The sequence below is a fragment of the Micropterus dolomieu genome, linkage group LG03 (genome assembly GCF_021292245.1).
Source record: "Micropterus dolomieu isolate WLL.071019.BEF.003 ecotype Adirondacks linkage group LG03, ASM2129224v1, whole genome shotgun sequence".
Lineage (NCBI taxonomy): Eukaryota > Metazoa > Chordata > Actinopteri > Centrarchiformes > Centrarchidae > Micropterus > Micropterus dolomieu.
The window spans coordinates 16,097,136-16,116,722 of record NC_060152.1 but is presented as its reverse complement, the minus strand read 5'-3'; the positions used below and the strand labels follow the sequence as shown (position 1 = coordinate 16,116,722).

General features: G+C 42.2%; 2 protein-coding genes across 2 annotated transcripts; both read right to left on the bottom strand.

Annotated features, from left to right (window-relative positions):
* Positions 1-824: 824 nt before the first annotated feature.
* LOC123967994 (H-2 class II histocompatibility antigen, A-U alpha chain-like) lies at positions 825-3,557 on the bottom strand. Its single transcript, XM_046044433.1, has 4 exons — positions 3,186-3,557; positions 2,723-2,986; positions 2,354-2,635; positions 825-2,249 (listed from the first exon to the last, which is right to left on the bottom strand). Exons 1-4 carry the CDS (start codon positions 3,310-3,312, stop codon positions 2,128-2,130), a joined length of 795 nt encoding a protein of 264 aa, XP_045900389.1. The 5' UTR covers positions 3,313-3,557; the 3' UTR covers positions 825-2,127.
* A 2,082-nt stretch (positions 3,558-5,639) lies between these two features.
* On the bottom strand, positions 5,640-9,103 carry LOC123968079 (class II histocompatibility antigen, B-L beta chain-like). The gene is made up of 7 exons (XM_046044560.1): positions 9,052-9,103; positions 8,675-8,830; positions 8,315-8,425; positions 6,688-6,969; positions 5,917-6,024; positions 5,778-5,803; positions 5,640-5,680 (listed from the first exon to the last, which is right to left on the bottom strand). The coding sequence occupies exons 1-7, from the start codon at positions 9,101-9,103 to the stop codon at positions 5,654-5,656; spliced, it is 762 nt and encodes a 253-aa protein (XP_045900516.1). The 3' UTR covers positions 5,640-5,653.
* Positions 9,104-19,587: the final 10,484 nt, after the last annotated feature.

Genomic DNA, 19,587 nt, shown 5'->3' with positions numbered 1-19,587 from the left:
GAGGCCAATAGGTTACGTTTGTTGAGTTTCCTGGTAGTTCACATTCCTTAAGTGGTAGCCTAATAAACAGATTTGTTCAAGTTCATTCTTAAGCCTGATACAGTAGAAAATTCCTCAACACATCTAATTGCTTTAATCCATTCCTCTCTATTAGACAAAAAAATAATAATTGTATCTGCCAGTTGAGATAATTTAAATGATCAAAGGTCACTTTAGGTCTACTTTGGAACCATAGACTGTATAAAAACTTGAAACTGACCTTTTTTAATGTCTACAGCCACAGTTTGTGTGACAAGGACCAGAAAGGAGCCTTCCCTCAGAGACTGTGGTAGCGACCAGTGGTCGGTGTGGCAGCCTGGCAGCAAGGCAGCTACCAGTGGTTCGTGGGGCAGCAAGGCAGAGACCAGTGGTCGGTGTGGCAGCGACCAGACCACATAATTGGCCACAACACTTAAGTAGCTGAAAATGTACTTTGTTTATTTTCACCACGGCTTTTTATTTGAGGATAGGAAAATTTCACATGTAAACTTGATGCAGTTTATCATTTTGCTTTGTGTTTCATTACAGGATATAAATGTTGTACTCATCACTGTGTACTATATGAAATAGTTTATTTTATTTATGAAGGACTGCAAAAGTTGCAGGCTCCTGAGAAGAGTACATCACATCACTTCTCAAATTTAAAACCAGTGCTCACCAAACCAGAATTGACTCTTTGACTCTAGTTATACTGAACTGGGAAGACTGCTTTCTACTACTATGCACCTTTATAAATGGAATGAATTACAGAGGATTTAAAACCGTGAAAGTCACACCGCACTGGCTTATTTTAAACTTTTAATTTGGAAGTGATTGTAATTGATTTTGTTATGTTTGTTTATCTGCTGTAATCTCAATGATTAATTTAAGGTTATTTTATAAAAACTGAAAAATATACAGTGGTCTGCATCTGTTAGTTTACAAATATCAAAGTTACAGCGATAACAGTGAAGTAGACAGACAGTGCGTTACATGGTAATAACCACAACAAGGTAGAAAGCAAACAGAAACACTGGTAAATAAATTACAAAGAAATTGAATTAAATTTCATTCAGACCTTAAGGCCCTTTCAAATTAAATGTGCTTCTTATAATAAAAAGTGGATTAATACAGTGGCTGACTGTGGACTGGATAGTACTCATTATAAGGCCAGAAGCCGCAGATGCAGACCACTCCTTGTAGTGTCTTACAATGGGATAATTCATGGTTCAATTAAATTTTTACTCCTGTTCTTGATTTAAAGCGAGACTACTGCTGAACAGCAGTCGATGTGGCCACAAATGACAACCACAGAATAATGTTAATATCTAAAATTAGCAGCAGCACAAGTACAGAAAATTTAGTAAACTGTCTATTTAAAATTAGCTACATTAGCCACCAAAAACTACTAGTCACACCAGACCAAGCCAGGCTGTCGCAGCAAAATCCGAGTGTACTGAGTTGCTTAACTCAGTACTTAGGGGCGGCTGTGGCTCAGGATCAAGCAAGTTGCCCATTTATCAGAAGGTTGGTGGTTCAATCCCTGGCTTCTCCTCCTTAGGCTCAGTGTGTGGATGTAGTGTAAAAGCACTTTAAGTGGTTGAAAAGACTAGAAATATATTTGCTATACATTTACTGAAAGCATGCATATAATTGCTTATGAATTCAGCTTATCTTTAAGAATAATGTGTTATTTAGGCCCACATAATCTTGCTTTAAAGTTAAATATAATGTGGTGTCTGTTCTGTGTATAAAGGTATGTCCACATGTAAATGATGATGTTGTAACACTGCTGATGAAGGATGAGAAATATATTGTTTACAAATGTTTTTCAACAGTGCAAATGTTACACAGTTGAACTCTTGGTTTGATTCACTCTTGCATAAGCCATAAATAGAAATAATAACCACTGCATAGCCACGGCCTGATTCATAAATTTTTTTTAAAACCAAATCATGGTTTAGAAGATGATAAACTGTGCAAATTTCTGTTTGACTCAAATATAATTGTTGGTGTAAGATTCACATGTGGCATCATTATCATCACCAACATCATCATCATCATCATCACCATCATCATCATGTGTATAACCTCTCTAAAACAGAGAAGTTAACGCCTATTGTGTCCCTTAACCATTAAAAAAGTTCCAGCTGCAACTCCCAACAAGCCCAGAGTCAGGCCCACTCCACAGAAAATATCTGGTCCAAGACTGGGATGCCTAAAGTCAGGTTCTGTGAAAAAATGGGGGAAATGCATCATTACAAACACAAAAAAGTATTTTACAGCAAATCATCATATTATTTTTACTTTTGGTTTCACAAGAATAAACAATCACCCCAGAGCCTGGTTTTAGGCCTGTCCAGGGCTGAGTGCTCCACAGTGCAGCTGTAAATGTCCCCCTCCCTTGGTGTGAATGTCAGGGTAGAGAACTGGTGGAAGGTTTGATCATTATTGGGATAGTACTGACTGAGTGACACCCCCTCCGACACCGGACAACCATTTTTGGTCCAGCTGACTTTGATGTCAGGTGGGTAGAAATGATTCACAAAGCAGGTGAGGCTGTTTTCAACTCCCAGCTGAGCTTCTTCCGCGGGGTAGAGGATGCTCTCTGGAGGGTCTTTAGTGGTTCAGAAGACAATTAACAACCTTCATCAGCATTTCATCAATCACGCCACTACAGAGTAAAATATTGGGATTAAGATACCTTTTTCTTCCTGTGGATTGTTTTCCTCCAATTTGCCCAATGCCACAGCAACTGGACACACGTGCTGGCCTTTCAAAGCATTGCCATATAGACGCCTATCATCATATATTTCACTTGGGTTATTCACAAGAAATCTGGGTACAGTGTAAACAACTTCACGTCTTTCAAAATCCACGTGAAAAATCTCCTCAGCATCAAATTCAAGCTGTACCTCCGTTGTGCCATTGTCAAAGCAGCCCACAAGATAGACAAGTTCATGGGGAACTGAAAAACAATACACATGAAAAGAAGGACATGAATAAATGTATAACCTATAACGACAGCAAGTGGCTTCTGTTGGATCTTGTCTGTTTTCTTCAGGCATTTGTATTCTCTACAGACACTTAAAAAACTTTCCCATGAAAAGGTTTCCATTAACTTACTAGAACAAAAAACAAAGTAGTCAATTTAAAATTATTCTTACTTTGTGAAAAGGCACAGAAGGTGTTGAACATCAGAATCACGAGTGAAGACTTCTTCATTTCTGAGCTGCAGTCCAAACAAATATGTTCATATCTTTCGCCAGTCAGTTCCAGGCAACACAATCGCATGACCACATCTTGTGATAAATTGAGGAAGTCAAATATCGGGTCCTTTGTGAATCATCATGTGCTCTATCCACACTTCATCAGAAGCAGTCGACAATGTATAAATCAGAAATAAGAGCTTTATTGATAGCTTCCTTGTTATGAAAATGTTGACGGGAACACAGCGGTCTAACCTGTTTGTTCTGATTCTCCAAAGTGGTTCAGAATGGGCAGAGTGCATATTTAAAGATTTTGCGCAGGCATCATTGTCCAAGTAAAAGTACAGTATGAGGCCATTTGAGAGATCAGTTTCGGTTTCAGCAGTTTTGTTGAATGGTTATCTGCCTCTGGGAGTTCAAACATGGTTTTTTTGAAGCAGAGGATATATTTTATTTTGAAACTACCCTTGTTTTTTTATTTGATAAAATTATATTACCAAACCTTTTGCGTTGTGAAGCAAACTCACTATGCTGTCTTTAAAGTTGAGTTAATAGTTGAATAAGTTAAAAAACTGAGCTTAAAAAGTGAAATTACACGGGTTCGTGCTGGGTGCTGCCCTCTACTGGTCAGAGTTAATAATTCAGTGAAGTACACTCTTCAGTTGAACACAGAAAGGCAAGAAAGACATCGCTGGATTCATGTTGCTGAATGTATTTCTGATCCGCTTCTGCCTTGGAGACTATGTGCCTGTAAGTAATGTGTAAATAATTTTCAATCACTTGCATTTGTAAGGAATGTCATGTTAGAAACGTTTTTATGCTTTGGTAAAACATGTGCTCTGTTAGCTAGCAGGTAGTAATATATATTCTTATTCTGTAATGTTTCAGTTTTACAAACCAAACCAAAAGAGGAAACAACTTCAGTAAAATACAAGAAAAGTCAAGCCTTGTGTGTTTATTGGAGGACTTTTGAATGTTAACTGGGTGTCTAGCTTTGCTCAAGAGATCGCATTGCAAGGGCAGCACACTCACAAACCCTCATCATAGGTTGCATACTGGTATACAGTATTTTTCATACGTTATTAGCAGTGATTGATTAATTTAAATCGAAAATTCTGAAGTTAGTAGCTATAATTTTGTGAGGCAAAACCCAAGTTGGGAACCACTAATCTACTGTATGTATTAAAAGTTGTAGTGTTTCCTCAAAGAATTCTTCAACATCTTAGAGCTCTGGTGCTCTGGTACTCAACCAAGGAGCATGGTCACGTGCATTATCAGTGTGTCAATAACAGAGCTTGCATTAGCAAAGAGAAAATAAAAATAAATTGGTTAAGTTAATGCTTTGGGGCCAAATGGAAACTTGACTGTACAGCTCAGGTGTACAGCTGCACAACTCCATTAACATTTTCTTTAAACTTGTGTTTACTAAAAATGAGAGGAGGTGGTTGGTTTACTGATGTGTGCTGCTGCATGGGATCTGAAGTCAAGTCTAAATAAATAAGTTAAAACACACCATAAAAAGACAGAACAAAAACTAGAAGGAAACACAGAAGGAAAAAAGGCTACTTCAGTTATAGAAAATGGGTCCAAATTTCATGATGCAGTGTTTGATAACAACGCCCTCTGACAGGAAATAATAACATTTTACTAATGTAATAATAATGTAATGAAGAGGTAAAAAAAAACAATTATTGTATTTAGTGTAATTCTAAGAACTTACCCATGTTGGGCTACAGGTGGCACTGGCGGTCTGCAAATGCTGCAGCTAGGGACCATAGACAGTATATAAAGCTGTGGACCCATGCATGCTACACAATTTCTGGATGTGATGATGAGGATGGCATTATGGAGTGAACTGGAGTAAAAGTGTTCGGGTGCAGAGATGAAACAAAGAGCATGGCAAAAGAAAGAGCTACTTCATATCAGTGACGAAATAAATCCAGGACTAATCTAAACTTGTGTGCAAAACACTTACCTGCTATACAGCCAGATTGTAACTCATCAATAGAGGCCAATGTTCTTTTATAAGTTTTTTTGACACAAACACAAGAGCTAGCAAGGAATTTAGTGGACTCAACTTAATACAGCAGTTTGAGTCATTTAAATTAAAAAGTTTTATTTTTCAGACCAATCTAGAGTCCGCTCTGTGTCCTGCGTTTGGGTCCTCCAACCTGCTTCACCACACATGAATCGTGACAACATCATTGTAGAGGAAACTACTGTGCTCTGAGATTTTGGTTTTTATTGTTCAACACTGCTTTGAGCTGTTAGACTCATCTATTGTAGTCAAATAAACATATGATTTCAAACACTTATAGAAAATAAGAATAATTAGTCATCTATTGGAATAAAAATTAGCACATAGATTGATCCATTGGATTTGGTCAGGACAGTATTCTGAATGATTCCCAACAGGCTTCTCCGACTTAAAGTGTGTGCTCTGGATATAAACCCTGTAGGAAGATAGATTATTGAATCAGATTAATGACATTATGCCACAAATGTGTCAGACAAACTGACAGAAAGATTATGTTAAATGTAAATGCCTACCTCAGTTGTTGGCACCAAAACCCGCACTGCAATCAGAAAAAACAAACAAACAAACAAAGTGTGACATTGAGGTCCGAGCTGCTATCATTAGAAGTAAAACTTGTTAATGTGTTAATATTAATTAGAATTCATCTCTCACCAGACTTCATCTTGTAGTAAATCAGCCCAACAACTACAAAGACCAGACCCAACAGCAGCCCTGCCATCCCAACAACAATCTTATCCATCCCGAACTCAGGCATGGGCTCTGAAAAGACAATTATCACAAACCTTGCATCATATTTCCATTAAATGATATCACAAAGGTTCTTCTACCATTCCTCTACCTACTTTTGCTGCACGAGCAAGGATAAAGAGTTGAAATTGTATAATGCTATCATACCTAAAATACTTAATATACTTAATATATATTATAAGGTGGAAAAATATTCTTTACTTAAGTGAAAATAGCAATACCACAATGTAAAAATACTTCATTACAAGTAGAAGTCCTGCATTCATTTATTCATTTGTACTTAAGTAGAAGAACATAAGTATCATCAGCAAAATGTACTGTGTATCTATCAAAAGTAAAATTACTCAGTATTCAGAAAAATTCCCCCCATGAGTGTTAAATTATTAAATATTCTATTAGTGGATAATTATTACTGATACTTTGATTTACTGTGATGTTGGTTATTTTAACAATTTTATATAAAGTGTGGGAGTTTATTTTATAACAACTAACCATATTAAATGTTTAAGTCAATATAAAGTTGATCTTTGTATGTAAAATCTAAGAATAAAAATACCTCAAAATTTTGCTTAAGAACCATACTTAAGTAAATGTTCTTAGTTTCATTCCACCACTGGTAATATATCATTGCTTGAGGTAATTTTACTTCAGCTATCCACATGCACACTCTCTTACCCCAGTCACAAAGTTTGGGCTCCAGGAGGCTGGTGTGCTCCACCATGCAGGTTATTTTCTCTCCTGGTCTGAGTGTAAACTCCAGATAGGAGTGCATCTGGTAGAGCCAATTCCTATTGGGCAGTTCATCAGTGGACATCACATCAGATGTCACCTTCTTTCCGTTCCTCAGCCAAGTCACCCAAATTTGTTTGGGATAAAAGTCGTACACACTGCAGACGAGCATCCTTGGATATTTGCTGCCCGCTGTCTCAACTGACCTAAGCCTGACGGAGGGCTCAACTAGAGGAAAATAACCCAAGACACATTTTGTCATAAAATACCACATCTTTACTCCATCTACGTTGCATTTAAAGCAAATGTTAGAAAATTATGTAAATACAAGTCTTTGCAGAACTATTTCTTGGCCAGGCAAAGTAACTTCCTGGAGTCTCTGCTTGTTCACCGGTGTGACACCAAAATGTGTGACCTATCAGATTCTGTGACCCAAATAGGAAGTTAAGCACCAGAAGCTTTGACGCTGTGAAGTGGGTGCAGTTTGGTTAGGTTTAGGCACCAAAAGTACTTGGTTAGGGTTAGGAAAACATTGTCGTTTGGATTTAGTCACAGAATCTGATGGGTCACAGATTTTGGTGTGATTTTGGACATACTGTCAGAACAATGTCAAGTGTTTTTAAACTGTTTTGGGTTTTTGAGAGGTTTCCTGTTAAATGTTGTCGGTCTCTGGTGTCCTTGTCACACCTTTTCCAGTCTGCATCTTCCCTGTGATTAACTGATGTGTTTCAGTTGTGTTCAATCATCCTGCACTCCCTGTGATTTAAAGTCTGTGTAGTTCTCTGTCTTCGTCAGGCTTATATTTAATGGAGAGTAAGGGTATTTTCCAAAACTTTTGCTTTAAAGGCAAAGCGTGTTTGATTCAGTGGCATCCATGGTGACCAACTGAATACAACTCACCTAACCCTTTGTTCCAAGCATGTAGGAGAAACTATGGTGGAAAAACTAGATAAAAACTTGAAAGGCCCTATATAGAGCCAGTGTTTTTCCGGGTTGCTGTAGAAATATGGCAGACTCAGTGGAAGGGGCCCGTTCCCGCTGTAGAAAGGCAATGAAAACACAATCATTCTTATTTTCAGGTGATTATATGTCTAATTGTCTAATTGTGTGTGTGAGTATATCTTGTCCTCGTTTCCGTCCTGTCTTCCGGATTGTCTTCATCCATGTTTCGTGTTTCCAGCTCTGTGTATCCCTACAACCCCACCTTGTTTGTTTGCTTGCTATGTGTTGTGTTGTTAATTTCATTTGTCAGTGGACTTATTTTTGTTACCTTTTGGATTTACTTTGCTTTAATGGATAACCTTGCATTGCTTTGGACTACTTTATGTTTGGACTGTTGACTAATGCCACTGTAAGTTGCACTCTTTGCTTTTGTTAAGTAAATTATTCAAAAGAGCTAAACCTGCTTAGAGAGGGCTGTGTGCTTAGGCAGGTAACTGGATTTGGATTTGGTCTCTTGACACTAATGAAAACCTATGTAATGAATATTATCATCATTTTCTGCTAATATAGCCCCCTAAATCTAACACACTGAACCATCATGGCAATTTCCATCATATTCTATGATAATCACCTGGGTTCAGAAGGCCACTATAAAACACTTGGGCGTTTCTTTTACAACGTTCTGTTTTCCATTTCCCTAAATGCACAAAACTGGGATTCCTGCTAAAAATATCTGCAACTTCTATTGAATTCTATCAATTTTCCCAAAGTGCTCCGTACTGCTCCGTACTTGTATAGCGCCTTTCTAGTCTTTTCGACCACTCAAAGCGCTTTTACACTACATCTGCATTCACCAGTCACACACATTCATACACTGAGCCTAAGTGCTCAAACGGAAACTAACATTCACACTCACTCATACACTGGCGGAATAGCCGCCAGGGGCAATTCGGGGTTCAGTATCTTGCCCAAGGACACTTCGACACGCAACCAGGGGGAACCAGGGATTGAACCACAGCCGCCCCTAAAGTGCTGTTGTACTGGACCGCCAGCATCTTGTTGAAGTAGTACTGCTCCAGGTACACAGCATCATGACCGTCATGGGAACTAAACTGGCAACGAACCAAAGCGTGACCATAGAGAGCATCTGTAAGAATAATTCCAACAGATATTAGCTGATATGTATAGTTAGTTGTATTCTCTGGTTCATTTGATATTCTCAGTCATCAGACTCTAAAGCTAAACATGTCAACAAAGGTTTGTCTGTCTCTTGTCTCTCTGTGACTTTCACATTCTAGCAAATATTTGACTAACGTATCTACTTGAACAGCAACACAAACAATGAGATTCTGCTTTCATATGTCTTACCGTCTCTTGAAAATGCCAACAGGAGAGTTAAGAAGCCGAGAGCATGAGACATGTTGTCATGTCAATGAGAGCTATCCAAACAGAAACTTGAAACAAGGAAGTTCAGGTGCAAATTTATAAACAGCATTTTTTTAGTGTGGTTAGTTTCAATGATCATGTTGTTATTTTGAGTCATATGTCTACTTCCCTTCTCTTTGCCCACGCTACAGTGTAGGTAGTATACTAGTTGTTGAAGAGGTACTTGGATCCTTTTTTATTTCGTAATAGTGGCAAACTAAAGTAACTTACTAAAGCAACACCTGCATTAAAAGTACTGGCGGCTAAACTAACTAGGTTATTTCTGCGAAAAGTAAGTTTCACTCTCCTGGCAGGCCAATCAGCACACCACCGGTGGCTACTGTATACAAATAATGAACCCCTACAGTTCATAAACCCCGACTCTGCACTTCATTCTTCGCCAGATCATCAATTGTTTGGTCCGGGACTAGGCGAGCTTTGTTTTGTCTGCCTTGCTCTTTTTACCCTGTCTCCACCTGTCTGTCCAGATCACGCTGCCTACTTGCTCACAAGGCTTTCCCGGCTTGAGATTCCCCTTGCACATTATCTGTACTATTATCAGTAAATCCCCTGTAATTTCTCCTTTTACTGCTGTCTCAGTGTCTGCATCTGAGTCCTCTGAGCCATAAACCTTAACAACAGGTCCCTCAAAACTGTCAGTGCAGTAGCCTACATAACAACATGCTTACTTACTTTGTACTGCTGACATCTGGGTTTTATAACAACAATCATAATTAAAATGTAATTTTCACAAATAACTACTGATTTCGTCACAAATCTTGTCAAATCAAATTGTAGAATTAAGTTATCTGTTGTGGTTATCTGTAATGGCTCCACACTTGTTACTATGTTACGCACTACTAGTAAGGTTGCTCTTTTATTTCATATGCAATGTATGAGTTGCTATTATTGGTTGGCCGCAGAAGGTTTTAATGTGTGAGTAATAATCATCCACTGCACATTTAAAATGCTTCATTGATTTTATTTTTAAAGTGTTCTTTTACTGCTTCACTCAAATAGTAGCAGTTTTAAGCATAGTGAATCATCTAATTACATTTGAATAATAAAACAATATAAAGCACATGTATGTATAAACTTTGACATTCCTTTCAGATATCAAAGTAGCAAAACAGAAGCAAACATTGCCAAACATTTGAATAAGTGACTGTGGTAACCCAGAAGCTCTCCTTCTACTGTACATTGCTGGTTAACATATTGTCCCATTATCATATAAAGGCAGAGAACTTACAGGCAGAAACACCAGTAAATAAATCATAAAGGTATTACATCTAATGTTCTTTCAGACGATAAGGCTCTTTCACACTCTTGATAAAACTCAATTTCAAGTTTCCCTCCCTTTTGTACCAACTATTTTTAAGCCAATTTAACAGAACATGCAGGTTTACATGGATTATCTCCTTGGAGTGTTTCATTAAAGAGGTCATATTATGCTTTTTAGCTTTTTCCATCTCCTTTATTGAGTTATGTACCTTTTCTGTGCATGTAATAGGTTTGCAAAGTGAAAAAGTCCACCCCAAAGGGAGTTCCCATCTCCCACAAAAAACACTGCTCTGAACTGCCTGAAAACAGCTCGTTTGTAGTTCACAAGAAAATACACGTCATAATGCTCACCAAGCGGCTAGTCAGGCAAGCCCTCAAAAAAAATAAAAATAAAAAAAAAAATAAAAAAAATAATATATATATATATATATATATATATAGTGAGCTGCAGCACACAGTAACAAGACGTCTGCCTGCTGCCTCTCCTCTCCCTTCCAAACACTAACTACCCTCCGGCAGTGAATGGACGTAAAGTTGTTACTTTGATGTAGAGACAGTGCTCAGTTTAAACTTTATGGATGAAAGAAAGATTTGTTACAAATTAATAACTCACCACTCTTGCTCCGGTCTATGTTCCTAAGCTGGTAAGGGGAACGTATACAGCTGAACCGAAGCCGTGTTTACTGGCTTTTCAGGACCTGCCCTACTCTGTCTCTGATTAGCTAGTAGTCCTTAGGTAGTGTGCATGTGCAACACCCAACAAAGATTTTATATGAGTGAAAAGTGAAATGAGGAGCTGGAGCAATGTGCAGTATGACAAAAAAGATGATGTTTTTTGAAAATGAAACCATGTAAACCTGTTCTGGTACAACCCCTAACTAAAATTATGAACCTGAAAATTAGCATAATATGACCACTTCAAGGTATGGTGCATGTTTCTATTTCTAATGACCACTTACAGGGAAATTTTGTCTGGCAAATGTAATGTATAAGTCACAGGAGAATGTCCCCATGAAAGTGGCATTTTACCGGACCATTCATCCCCCTCTTGCTTTCCATAATAACTCTTTTGTAAAGGGTTAGACGGTTATAAATGTTGCACTCCAAAATCATAGTATTTGTGTATAATTCATTAAATATGAATAGATGCAATACTGAATTCATTTGCAGTGATGGCCATATTAAACAATAGAGAAATTATTGTCCATGGTGTCCCTTTGCAATTAAAAATACTCCAACTGCAATTCCCAAAAAGCCCAGAGTCAGGCCCACTCCACAGAAAATATCTGGTCCAAGACTGGGTTGATTCAAGTCAAGCTCTGAGGAGGAAATTGGAAAGCATAAGCATCATTACAGACAGAACAAAACTTTTAATCTTTATGTTTTAAGTGGCTTAATAAGATAAAACAATCACCCCAGATCCTGTAACTTGCCTATTTCTTCTGGTGGATTTTTCTCTTCCTCTTCAAAGATTGCAGTAAGTGTTAAACAAAGGTCCTTGTTTGTCAGAGCATCTCTAAGTACATTCTGATCCACCAAAACTTGACTTGGATCAGGATCAAGAAATCTGGGGACCGTGTAAACAGTTTCCTCTTTTGGGAAATCCACGTATAAAATCTCCTCACCATCAAACTCAAACTGTACATCAGTTGTGCCAATCACAAAGCAGCCCACAAAATAGACAATTTCATGAGGAACTGAAAAAACAATACATTGTTTACAAAAAGTTACAGCTTCTGTTTTTGCTTTTCTTTCAGGCATTTGTATTCTTGATATACAGAAACTGACAACACTCAAGAATACCATATATTTTTGCATTCCCATAATATTACAATGAATGTTAACAACTAGAACTAAAGTCTAGTAAATTTAAATATTCTTATATAAATATTCTATATATTATATAAATAAATATTCTTACTTTGTGAGAAGGCACAGAAGCTGTTGAGCATCAGGACCAATATAAATCTAAAACAAATCATTTTGTAGAGAGGAGATATTTCCCACAGCTTCCGTGTTATGTGAATGCAGATCAGCCGTCAAAGCTGCGTTGCACTATGAGGAAATTTAAGACAAAAGGAAATATCAGATTGGCTCGTGATGCTAATAGGGGCGGCTGTAGCGCAGGAGGTAGAGCAAGTTGCATACTAATCAGAAGATCTGCGGTTCAGTCCTCCAGTCTGCATTTTAAAGTGTGCTTGAGCTAGATACTGAACTTCAAACTGCTCCTGATGTCGGTCATCGCTGTGTGAATGTTAATTTCTGTTTCTGATGAGCAGTGGACACATTAGCCTCTTCATCAGTGTATGAATGTGTGTGAATGGGTAATTGTGATGTGTATGTAAAAGTGCTTTGAGTGGTCAGAAGGCTAGAAAGGTGCTACATAAGTACTGACAATTTAGCTTAGCATGCTAATATTTGCTAATTAGCGCAAAACACAAAGTACAGCAAAGGCCAATATTAATTTCATTCGTTTTACTGGTATTTCCTTTTTTAAGTCTGCTGCTGACCTTCTTCTTCTTTTGTGCTTAATGGCGGTTGGCAAACCAACTGCATACCGCCCCCACCTGGGCATGTGTGTGGAACAGTAGATTGCTGCTGACCTGCCTGTCAGGTGAGTAGTATGTAGCTGCAGTACCGGAGGCTGCAGTTTCAGGACCGCAATCCTAGGACCAGAACTGTATTTCTAGGACCCTTGTTTACTTTGATAGTGCCAGCTAGCTAGCTAGCTATGTCACTCTTGACAGCCCCCCCGAAGCCAGTTATCCTAACCACAACCATCACCGAGTGTGTGCCTAAACTTAAGTTATAGATTATATGCATGTCGACCGGTTAACCCTACAGCTGCGCACTCCACTAGATGGCACTTTCGCAAAAGAACTATGGTCCTAGAACTGTGGTCCCAGGATTGCTGCGGTCCTGAAACTGCAGCCTCTGGTACTGCAGCTACATAATCTTCATATATATAGCTGCAGTACCAGAGGCTGCAGTTTCAGGACCCCTGCGATCCTGGAACCGTAGTTCTTTTGTGACAGTGCCATCTAGTGGATTGGTGGTGGTAATGCACAGCAACACGAAGGACGCTAACCCTGCCTGCTAGCACGTTGGTCGTGAGGCCAATGTGCGTAGCTGTAGGGTTAACCTGTCAACATGCATATAATCAATTACTCACCCTGTGATGGTTAGGGTAAAGGTAATTGACTTTGGGGGGCAGTCGCTAGCCAGCCAGCTAGTTGGCAGAATCAAAGTAAACGTTCATGTGCTGCATTGCATCTTGCGGACGCGTTGCCTTAAATTCTGGAGACGTGCACAACCTATGCTCCAAAGGAACGCAGGATACGCGTGGCAGCCATCTTGCGTACGCAAACATGTAGTTGAAACAAGTAGCCTAATGTATATGTAAAATGTATATATATATATTTTACTTAATCTTTCAATGATCTTTGATCTTTAATCTTTGATAATTGTACTTCACACCTTAAATAAGGAAGAAGATTCAAAATTTGTTTAATGTATTGAAGCTTGTACAAGGTACGTTCCTCAGCATCTTTTGCTATAAGAATGTTGGTGCTCACCTTAGGAGCATGGTCCAATTTACCATCAAAGTGTTCTGGGTGTGAGAAATAAGTTCTTAGTTCAGTGAGCTTAACTCACAAGACTAGGAACAAATGATTCACATTTTAAAAGCAGCACGGGAACTCTTCAGGTTTTACCAGCTTACAATGTTTTACAGTGACTTTGTTGTCAATATTAAGCAAACACAAGTGGTCAGTTCCTTGTAAAATATATTTTAAAATGCTAATGTGAGTCACCATTTGCTCGACCACAGCAGTTCCTCTTGATAAAGAATTTGAATAGAAATGGTACAGACTTCTGGTCATCTATTGTCAAATGTATTAGCATACTGGAAACGAGAGTTGAGGGTCCAGCATTATGCATATTGGGTATTTTACCAATTCACCCATGTGTTCTTGGGTGAAACAAGCCCCATAACAGGAAGCAGGATAATGCTGAGGCACTAGAAGTTGAAAGAGAAAGTCATCTTCAAAGAATGAAGAGATTATCTGGCTGGCTCTGTTTTCAGAGATATCTGGGGTCCCTTTTGAAAGTGACAGGTAGAGATGATTCATGTGTCCCATCCCTGTTCTCTGGATGAATATAAGTGGTGTAATATTGTTGTATGATAGCCTGTGTTGTGTCAGTTTGTTTCAGTCTTATAGAGCTATATAAATTGTATATATTTTTAAGATCTCATAATAAAATTTTAGGAGCTCCCGTTAATGACCAGATGAGTTCCCCTTCGAGGGAACTCGAACTGCATCGTTGACGACACTATGGGAACGCCTCTGGGCGTGGCAGGGATGAAACATGAATGAAACTACTCCAATCCTATTGGTGTTGCTAGAACGGTAGCGTGTGACGGCGTAACTGGAGGCGTATATAAGCACGCCGGCACACAGGACACATTAGCTCTTTTCTATTCAGCAGGCACTCTGGCATGTTTAGAAAGACTACAAGTATCCAACTCTTACCTGGAAGGATGGCAGACAGAGAGATGGCTGGTGAGCAATTCAGGCGATGTGTTTTCACGTGCCCACGTTACATCATGGCGGGTGACACTCATGCCCTGTGTGTTTCCTGTTTGGGGATGCCGCATGCCCAGGCAGCCGTCGAGGGGGCTGCTTGCGGCCATTGCGAGGCCCTGCCCCTGAGGGTGCTGAGGTCCCTCGCAGGATGCGCTCTCCCCATGGATCGGGCCCGGCGGTCGCTGAGGCGGCGCGGCGGCTTCGGTCATGGGGCTCCAAGCGCGACATCTCTGACGGCATCAGGATTGCCGAGGCTTCCCATGTCTCGTCTGCTGACTCTGACTCCCCTCGGTCTCGTTTGGGAGCCCACTTCGTGGATTCTCCTGCTCGAGGTATGAGCCAGGAGAGACTGCAGCTATCCGGCTCTGAGGAGCTGGACGTGCTTAGCATCATGGAGGAGGAAGACATCCGGGAGAGAAAAGCGGAGCGTCATCAGTCGGCGCCCAGCTATGACGAACTCCTAGAGGTGGTGACGCGGGCAGTGAGCAAGCTCCAGCTCGATTGGCCGCAGGATGTACCAGAGACACATGCTACGAGCAAACTGGATGAACGCTTTCTGCAGCGCCGTGCGCCGCCTCCGCGCCGTTCTCTGCCGTTTTTTCCAGACTTGCATGATGAGTTGTGCAAGTCCTGGGATAAGCCCTTCTCAGCTCGTCTGACTACTCCCCCGCTGACGTAGCGGGAGTCAAGGGGTTTGGCTATGGGATGATGCCCCGGGTTGAGGATGCTTTAGCTAGCTATCTTTCGCCCGGTCATGCATCATCCCTCAAAGAGCCGGCGCTACCTACCAAGCCATGTCGTATGACATCTGCTTTGGTGGGCAAAGCTTACATGGCGGCGGGCCGGGCTGGTGCAAGCCTACACACAATGGCGGTTTTGCAGGCATACCAGGCCCATCTGCCGAAGCACATAGACTTGGGAGCAGGCCCCTCTGAGGAGGATATTGCTGAGCTCCGCCGAGCTACAGACTTATCACTAAGAGTCACAAAGGAGACGGCCCGCGCTATTGGTCGCTCCATGTCAGCACTGGTAGCCACAGAACGGCACCTATGGCTCAACCTGTCGAGCATCCAGGAGAAAGAGAAGACCTTTCTCCTTGACCTTGGTTCCTGTCCCAAGGGCCCGTGTTATTATTTCGACAGACGCCTCACTCACGGGATGGGGCGCGGTCACGGACGGCCGCTTCGCGAGAGGCTCCTGGGAGGAGCATCATTTCTCTTGGCACATAAATTGCCTAGAAATGTTGGCGGTTTTCAGAGCTCTGAGGAGTTTTCTGCCCACTCTCCGCGGTCGCCACGTCCTTGTCAGGACCGACAACACGGCAGTGGTGGCCTATTTGAATCACCAGGGGGGTCTGCGCTCGCGCCCATTATGCAAGCTGGCGCATCGGATCCTCCTGTGGTCCCAGCAGAGACTGCTGTCCCTCAGAGCGATGTACATCCCTGGGACCCAGAATCAAGGAGCAGACATGCTGTCGAGACAGGGGCTGAGGCCCGGGGAATGGAGACTCCACCCCAAGGTGGTGGAGTTATTGTTGGAAGAGTTCGGCTCCATAGACGTGGACTTGTTTGTGTCTCAAGAGACGACGCACTGTCCTCTGTGGTTCTCCCTCTTGCCCCCAGCCCCGCTAGGGCTGGATGCCATGGTACAGACGTGGCCGAGGCTGCGGCTGTATGCCTTTCCCCCAGTCGCTCTGCTTCCGGAGGTTCTGGAGCGGGTTCGTCAGGACGGTGTCAGCCTACTGTTAGTAGCCCCATTTTTGGCCGGCCCGATTGTGGTTCTCTGACTTAATTTTGCTCCTAGAGGGCCCGCCTTGGCAGGTCCCTCCGAGGACGGATCTGCTGTCTCAGGCGCAGGGCCAGGTCTTTCACCCTTGCCCCGCCCTATGGAGACTGTGGGTCTGGCCCCTGAGGGGGCCCAGTTCCTGGAGGCGGGCCTCACGGCAGTTGAGACGCTGCTCAGCTCCAGAGCCCCATCCACGAGAAGGATGTACGGCCTAAAGTGGAATGTGGTTGCCACCTGGTGCAGAGAACGAGTGGTGGACCCAGTTACCTGCCCGGTGACTATGGTACTGGAGTTCCTCCAGGACCGTTTCTCTGCCGGCCTTTCCCCATCCACACTCAAGGTATATGTGGCTGCCGTGGCGGCGTTCCACACCCCTCTGAGTGATGGGCCTCTGGGGAGGCTTCCACTGGTCGTGCGCTTCCTCCGTGGAGCCCGGAGGATGAGACCCGTGACTCGGTCCAGGCTTCCCACCTGGGACCTGGTGGTGGTTCTCGAAGCACTGGCTGAGGCCCCCTTCGAACCCCTGGAGTCGGCTGAGGCCAAGCACCTGACCCTTAAGATGGCCTTTCTCCTCGCTATCACCTCTCTGAGGAGGGTGGGGGATCTCCAGGCACTTTCAGTGTCTCCGCAATGCCTGGAGTTTGCCCCGGGGAGGGTCAGAGCCATCCTGCACCCCTGTCCAGGCTATGTCCCTAAGGTCCCTTCCAGGTTGGCAGGGTCCACGGTGCTGCAGGCGTTTCATCCCCCACCTCATGTGACGGCGGAGGACGGGAGACTTCATCTGCTCTGCCCGGTCAGGGCACTGAGTATTTACACTCTGAGGTCTTCCCCTGTGGAGGAAAGCAGACCAGTTGCTGGTGTGTTTCGGGTCCCCCAATGCTGGGCTCCCCGCTTCCAAACACACGATCAGCAACTGGATTGTTCAGACTATTTCCCTGGCCTATCAGGTGCGCGGGTTACCTTCACCTATGGCCGTAAGGGCGCACTCTACTTGAGGCATGGCGGCTTCTAGGGCCCTCCTCGCAGGGGTGTCGCTCCAGGATTTGTGTGATGCGGCTGGCTGGGCCACCCCTCACACCTTCATCTGGTTCTACAGTCTGGACCTTCCTTCTGCATCCGGCACCCGTGCGCTCTCCTCCTAGTCGTGCCGTCAGGTGCTGCACGCTGGGGGCAGGCGGGGTTTCGGCGCGGTCTAAGTGGGTATTCTCGTTCCCATAGTGTCGTCACCGACGGAGTTCGAGTTCCCTCGAAGGGGAACGTCTCGGGTTACGTATGTAACCATTGTTCCCTGAGAAGGGGAACGAGACACTGCGTCGGTCCGCCACACCTCACCCCGCCTGGAGTGCCTTGCTTCATAGAAAAGGGCTAATGTGTCCTGTGTGCCGGCGTGCTTATATACGCCTCCAGTTATGCCGTCACACGCTACTGTTCTAGCAACACCAATAGGATTGGAGTAGTTTCATTCATGTTTCAGCCCTGCCACGCCCAGAGGCGTTCCCATATTGTCATCACCGATGCAGTGTCTCGTTCCCCTTCTCGGGGAACAAGGGTTACATACGTAACCCGAGACGTTATGTTTACAAGTATTTTGTCAGGTAAGGTTACATTAAAAAGACTTACCTTGTGCAGAAAAAACACTATTACTAATACTGCATTGATATATTTGACACCCAGCAGACACAGAAAACATAGCATTCATTTGGAGCCATGTTTCTGCCAACCTGATGAATGTTCAATATTCACTCTCTTTTATCACTTCTGTGGTCTGGTGCTGAGCAGGTCAGCAGGTTTTAACCATGCTCCAAGGATGGTAATGTCAGTCAGGTCAATGTTTCCATTTATCCAGTGAAATGTCTCAACACCGGTTTGCTGTATTGGCACATTTATTTCATGATTCTCAGATGATAAATCTTAATGATAAATCTTAACCAAAATTTTGTATAGAACAGCGCTAGAGACATTGGCAAGGGCTCTCATCCAGTGTCATTTTGATTATGCATGCCTCACCTGGTATATAAGTGCACCTATGATTCTTAAATTGAACCTGCAGACATCTCAAAATAAATTGGTGCGACTTGTCCTAAAACTTCCATCTAGGGCACATCTTCTTAACGCTCATTTCATCAGCCTTAAATGGCTGAGGGTAGAGGAGCGAGTTTCACAAATCAAAATGTGTCTAACTTACAGGATTGTTCACAATGAAGCTCCAAAGTACCTGTACAACTACTTTACCAAAATTAGAGAATAACATAATTATACCACAAGAGGAAGTACAACTGATTTGGTTCCCTTCAGGTGTAAGAGTTGTATGATGAAAGGATACTTTTCCTGTATTCAGCTGCTATTACAGTGGGTACGGAAAGTATTCAGACCCCTTTAAATTTTCCACTCTTTGTTTCATTGCAGCCATTTTCCAAAAATCAAAAAAGTTCATTTTATTTCTCAGTAATGTACACTCAGCACCCCATCTTGACAGAAAAAAACAGAAATGTAGAAATTTTTGCAAATGTATTAAAAAAGATAAACTGAAATATCACATGGTCATAAGTATTCAGACCCTTTGCTCAGTATTTAGTAGAAGCACCCTTTTGATCTAATACAGCCATGAGTCGTTTTGGGAAAGATGCAACAAGTTTTTCACATCTGGATTTGGGTATCCTCTGCCATTCCTCCTTGCAGATCCTCTCCAGTTCTGTCAGGTTGGATGGTAAACGTTGGTGGACAGCCATTTTCAGGTCTCTCCAGAGATGCTCAATTGGGTTTAAGTCAGGGCTCTGGCTGGGCCATTCAAGAACAGCCACGGAGTTGTTGTGAAGCCACTCCTTCG

What these genes read in the sequence shown, in the direction of transcription:
- LOC123968079 (XM_046044560.1), bottom strand. Translation starts at nt 9,103, where the DNA reads ATGTCTCATGCTCTCGGCTTCTTAACTCTCCTGTTGGCATTTTCAAGA. An exon ending in GTTGGCATTTTCAAGAGACG is followed by an intron (nt 8,831 to 9,051) that starts GTAAGACATATG and finishes TTATTCTTACAG; the next exon opens with ATGCTCTCTATGGTCACGCT. An exon ending in TTTTGGTGCCAACAACTGAG is followed by an intron (nt 5,681 to 5,777) that starts GTAGGCATTTAC and finishes ATCTTCCTACAG; the next exon opens with GGTTTATATCCAGAGCACAC.
- LOC123967994 (XM_046044433.1), bottom strand. Translation starts at nt 3,312, where the DNA reads ATGCGATTGTGTTGCCTGGAACTGACTGGCGAAAGATATGAACATATT. An exon ending in CTTCTGTGCCTTTTCACAAA is followed by an intron (nt 2,987 to 3,185) that starts GTAAGAATAATT and finishes ATTGTTTTTCAG; the next exon opens with TTCCCCATGAACTTGTCTAT. An exon ending in GCCTAAAACCAGGCTCTGGG is followed by an intron (nt 2,250 to 2,353) that starts GTGATTGTTTAT and finishes ATTTTTTCACAG; the next exon opens with AACCTGACTTTAGGCATCCC.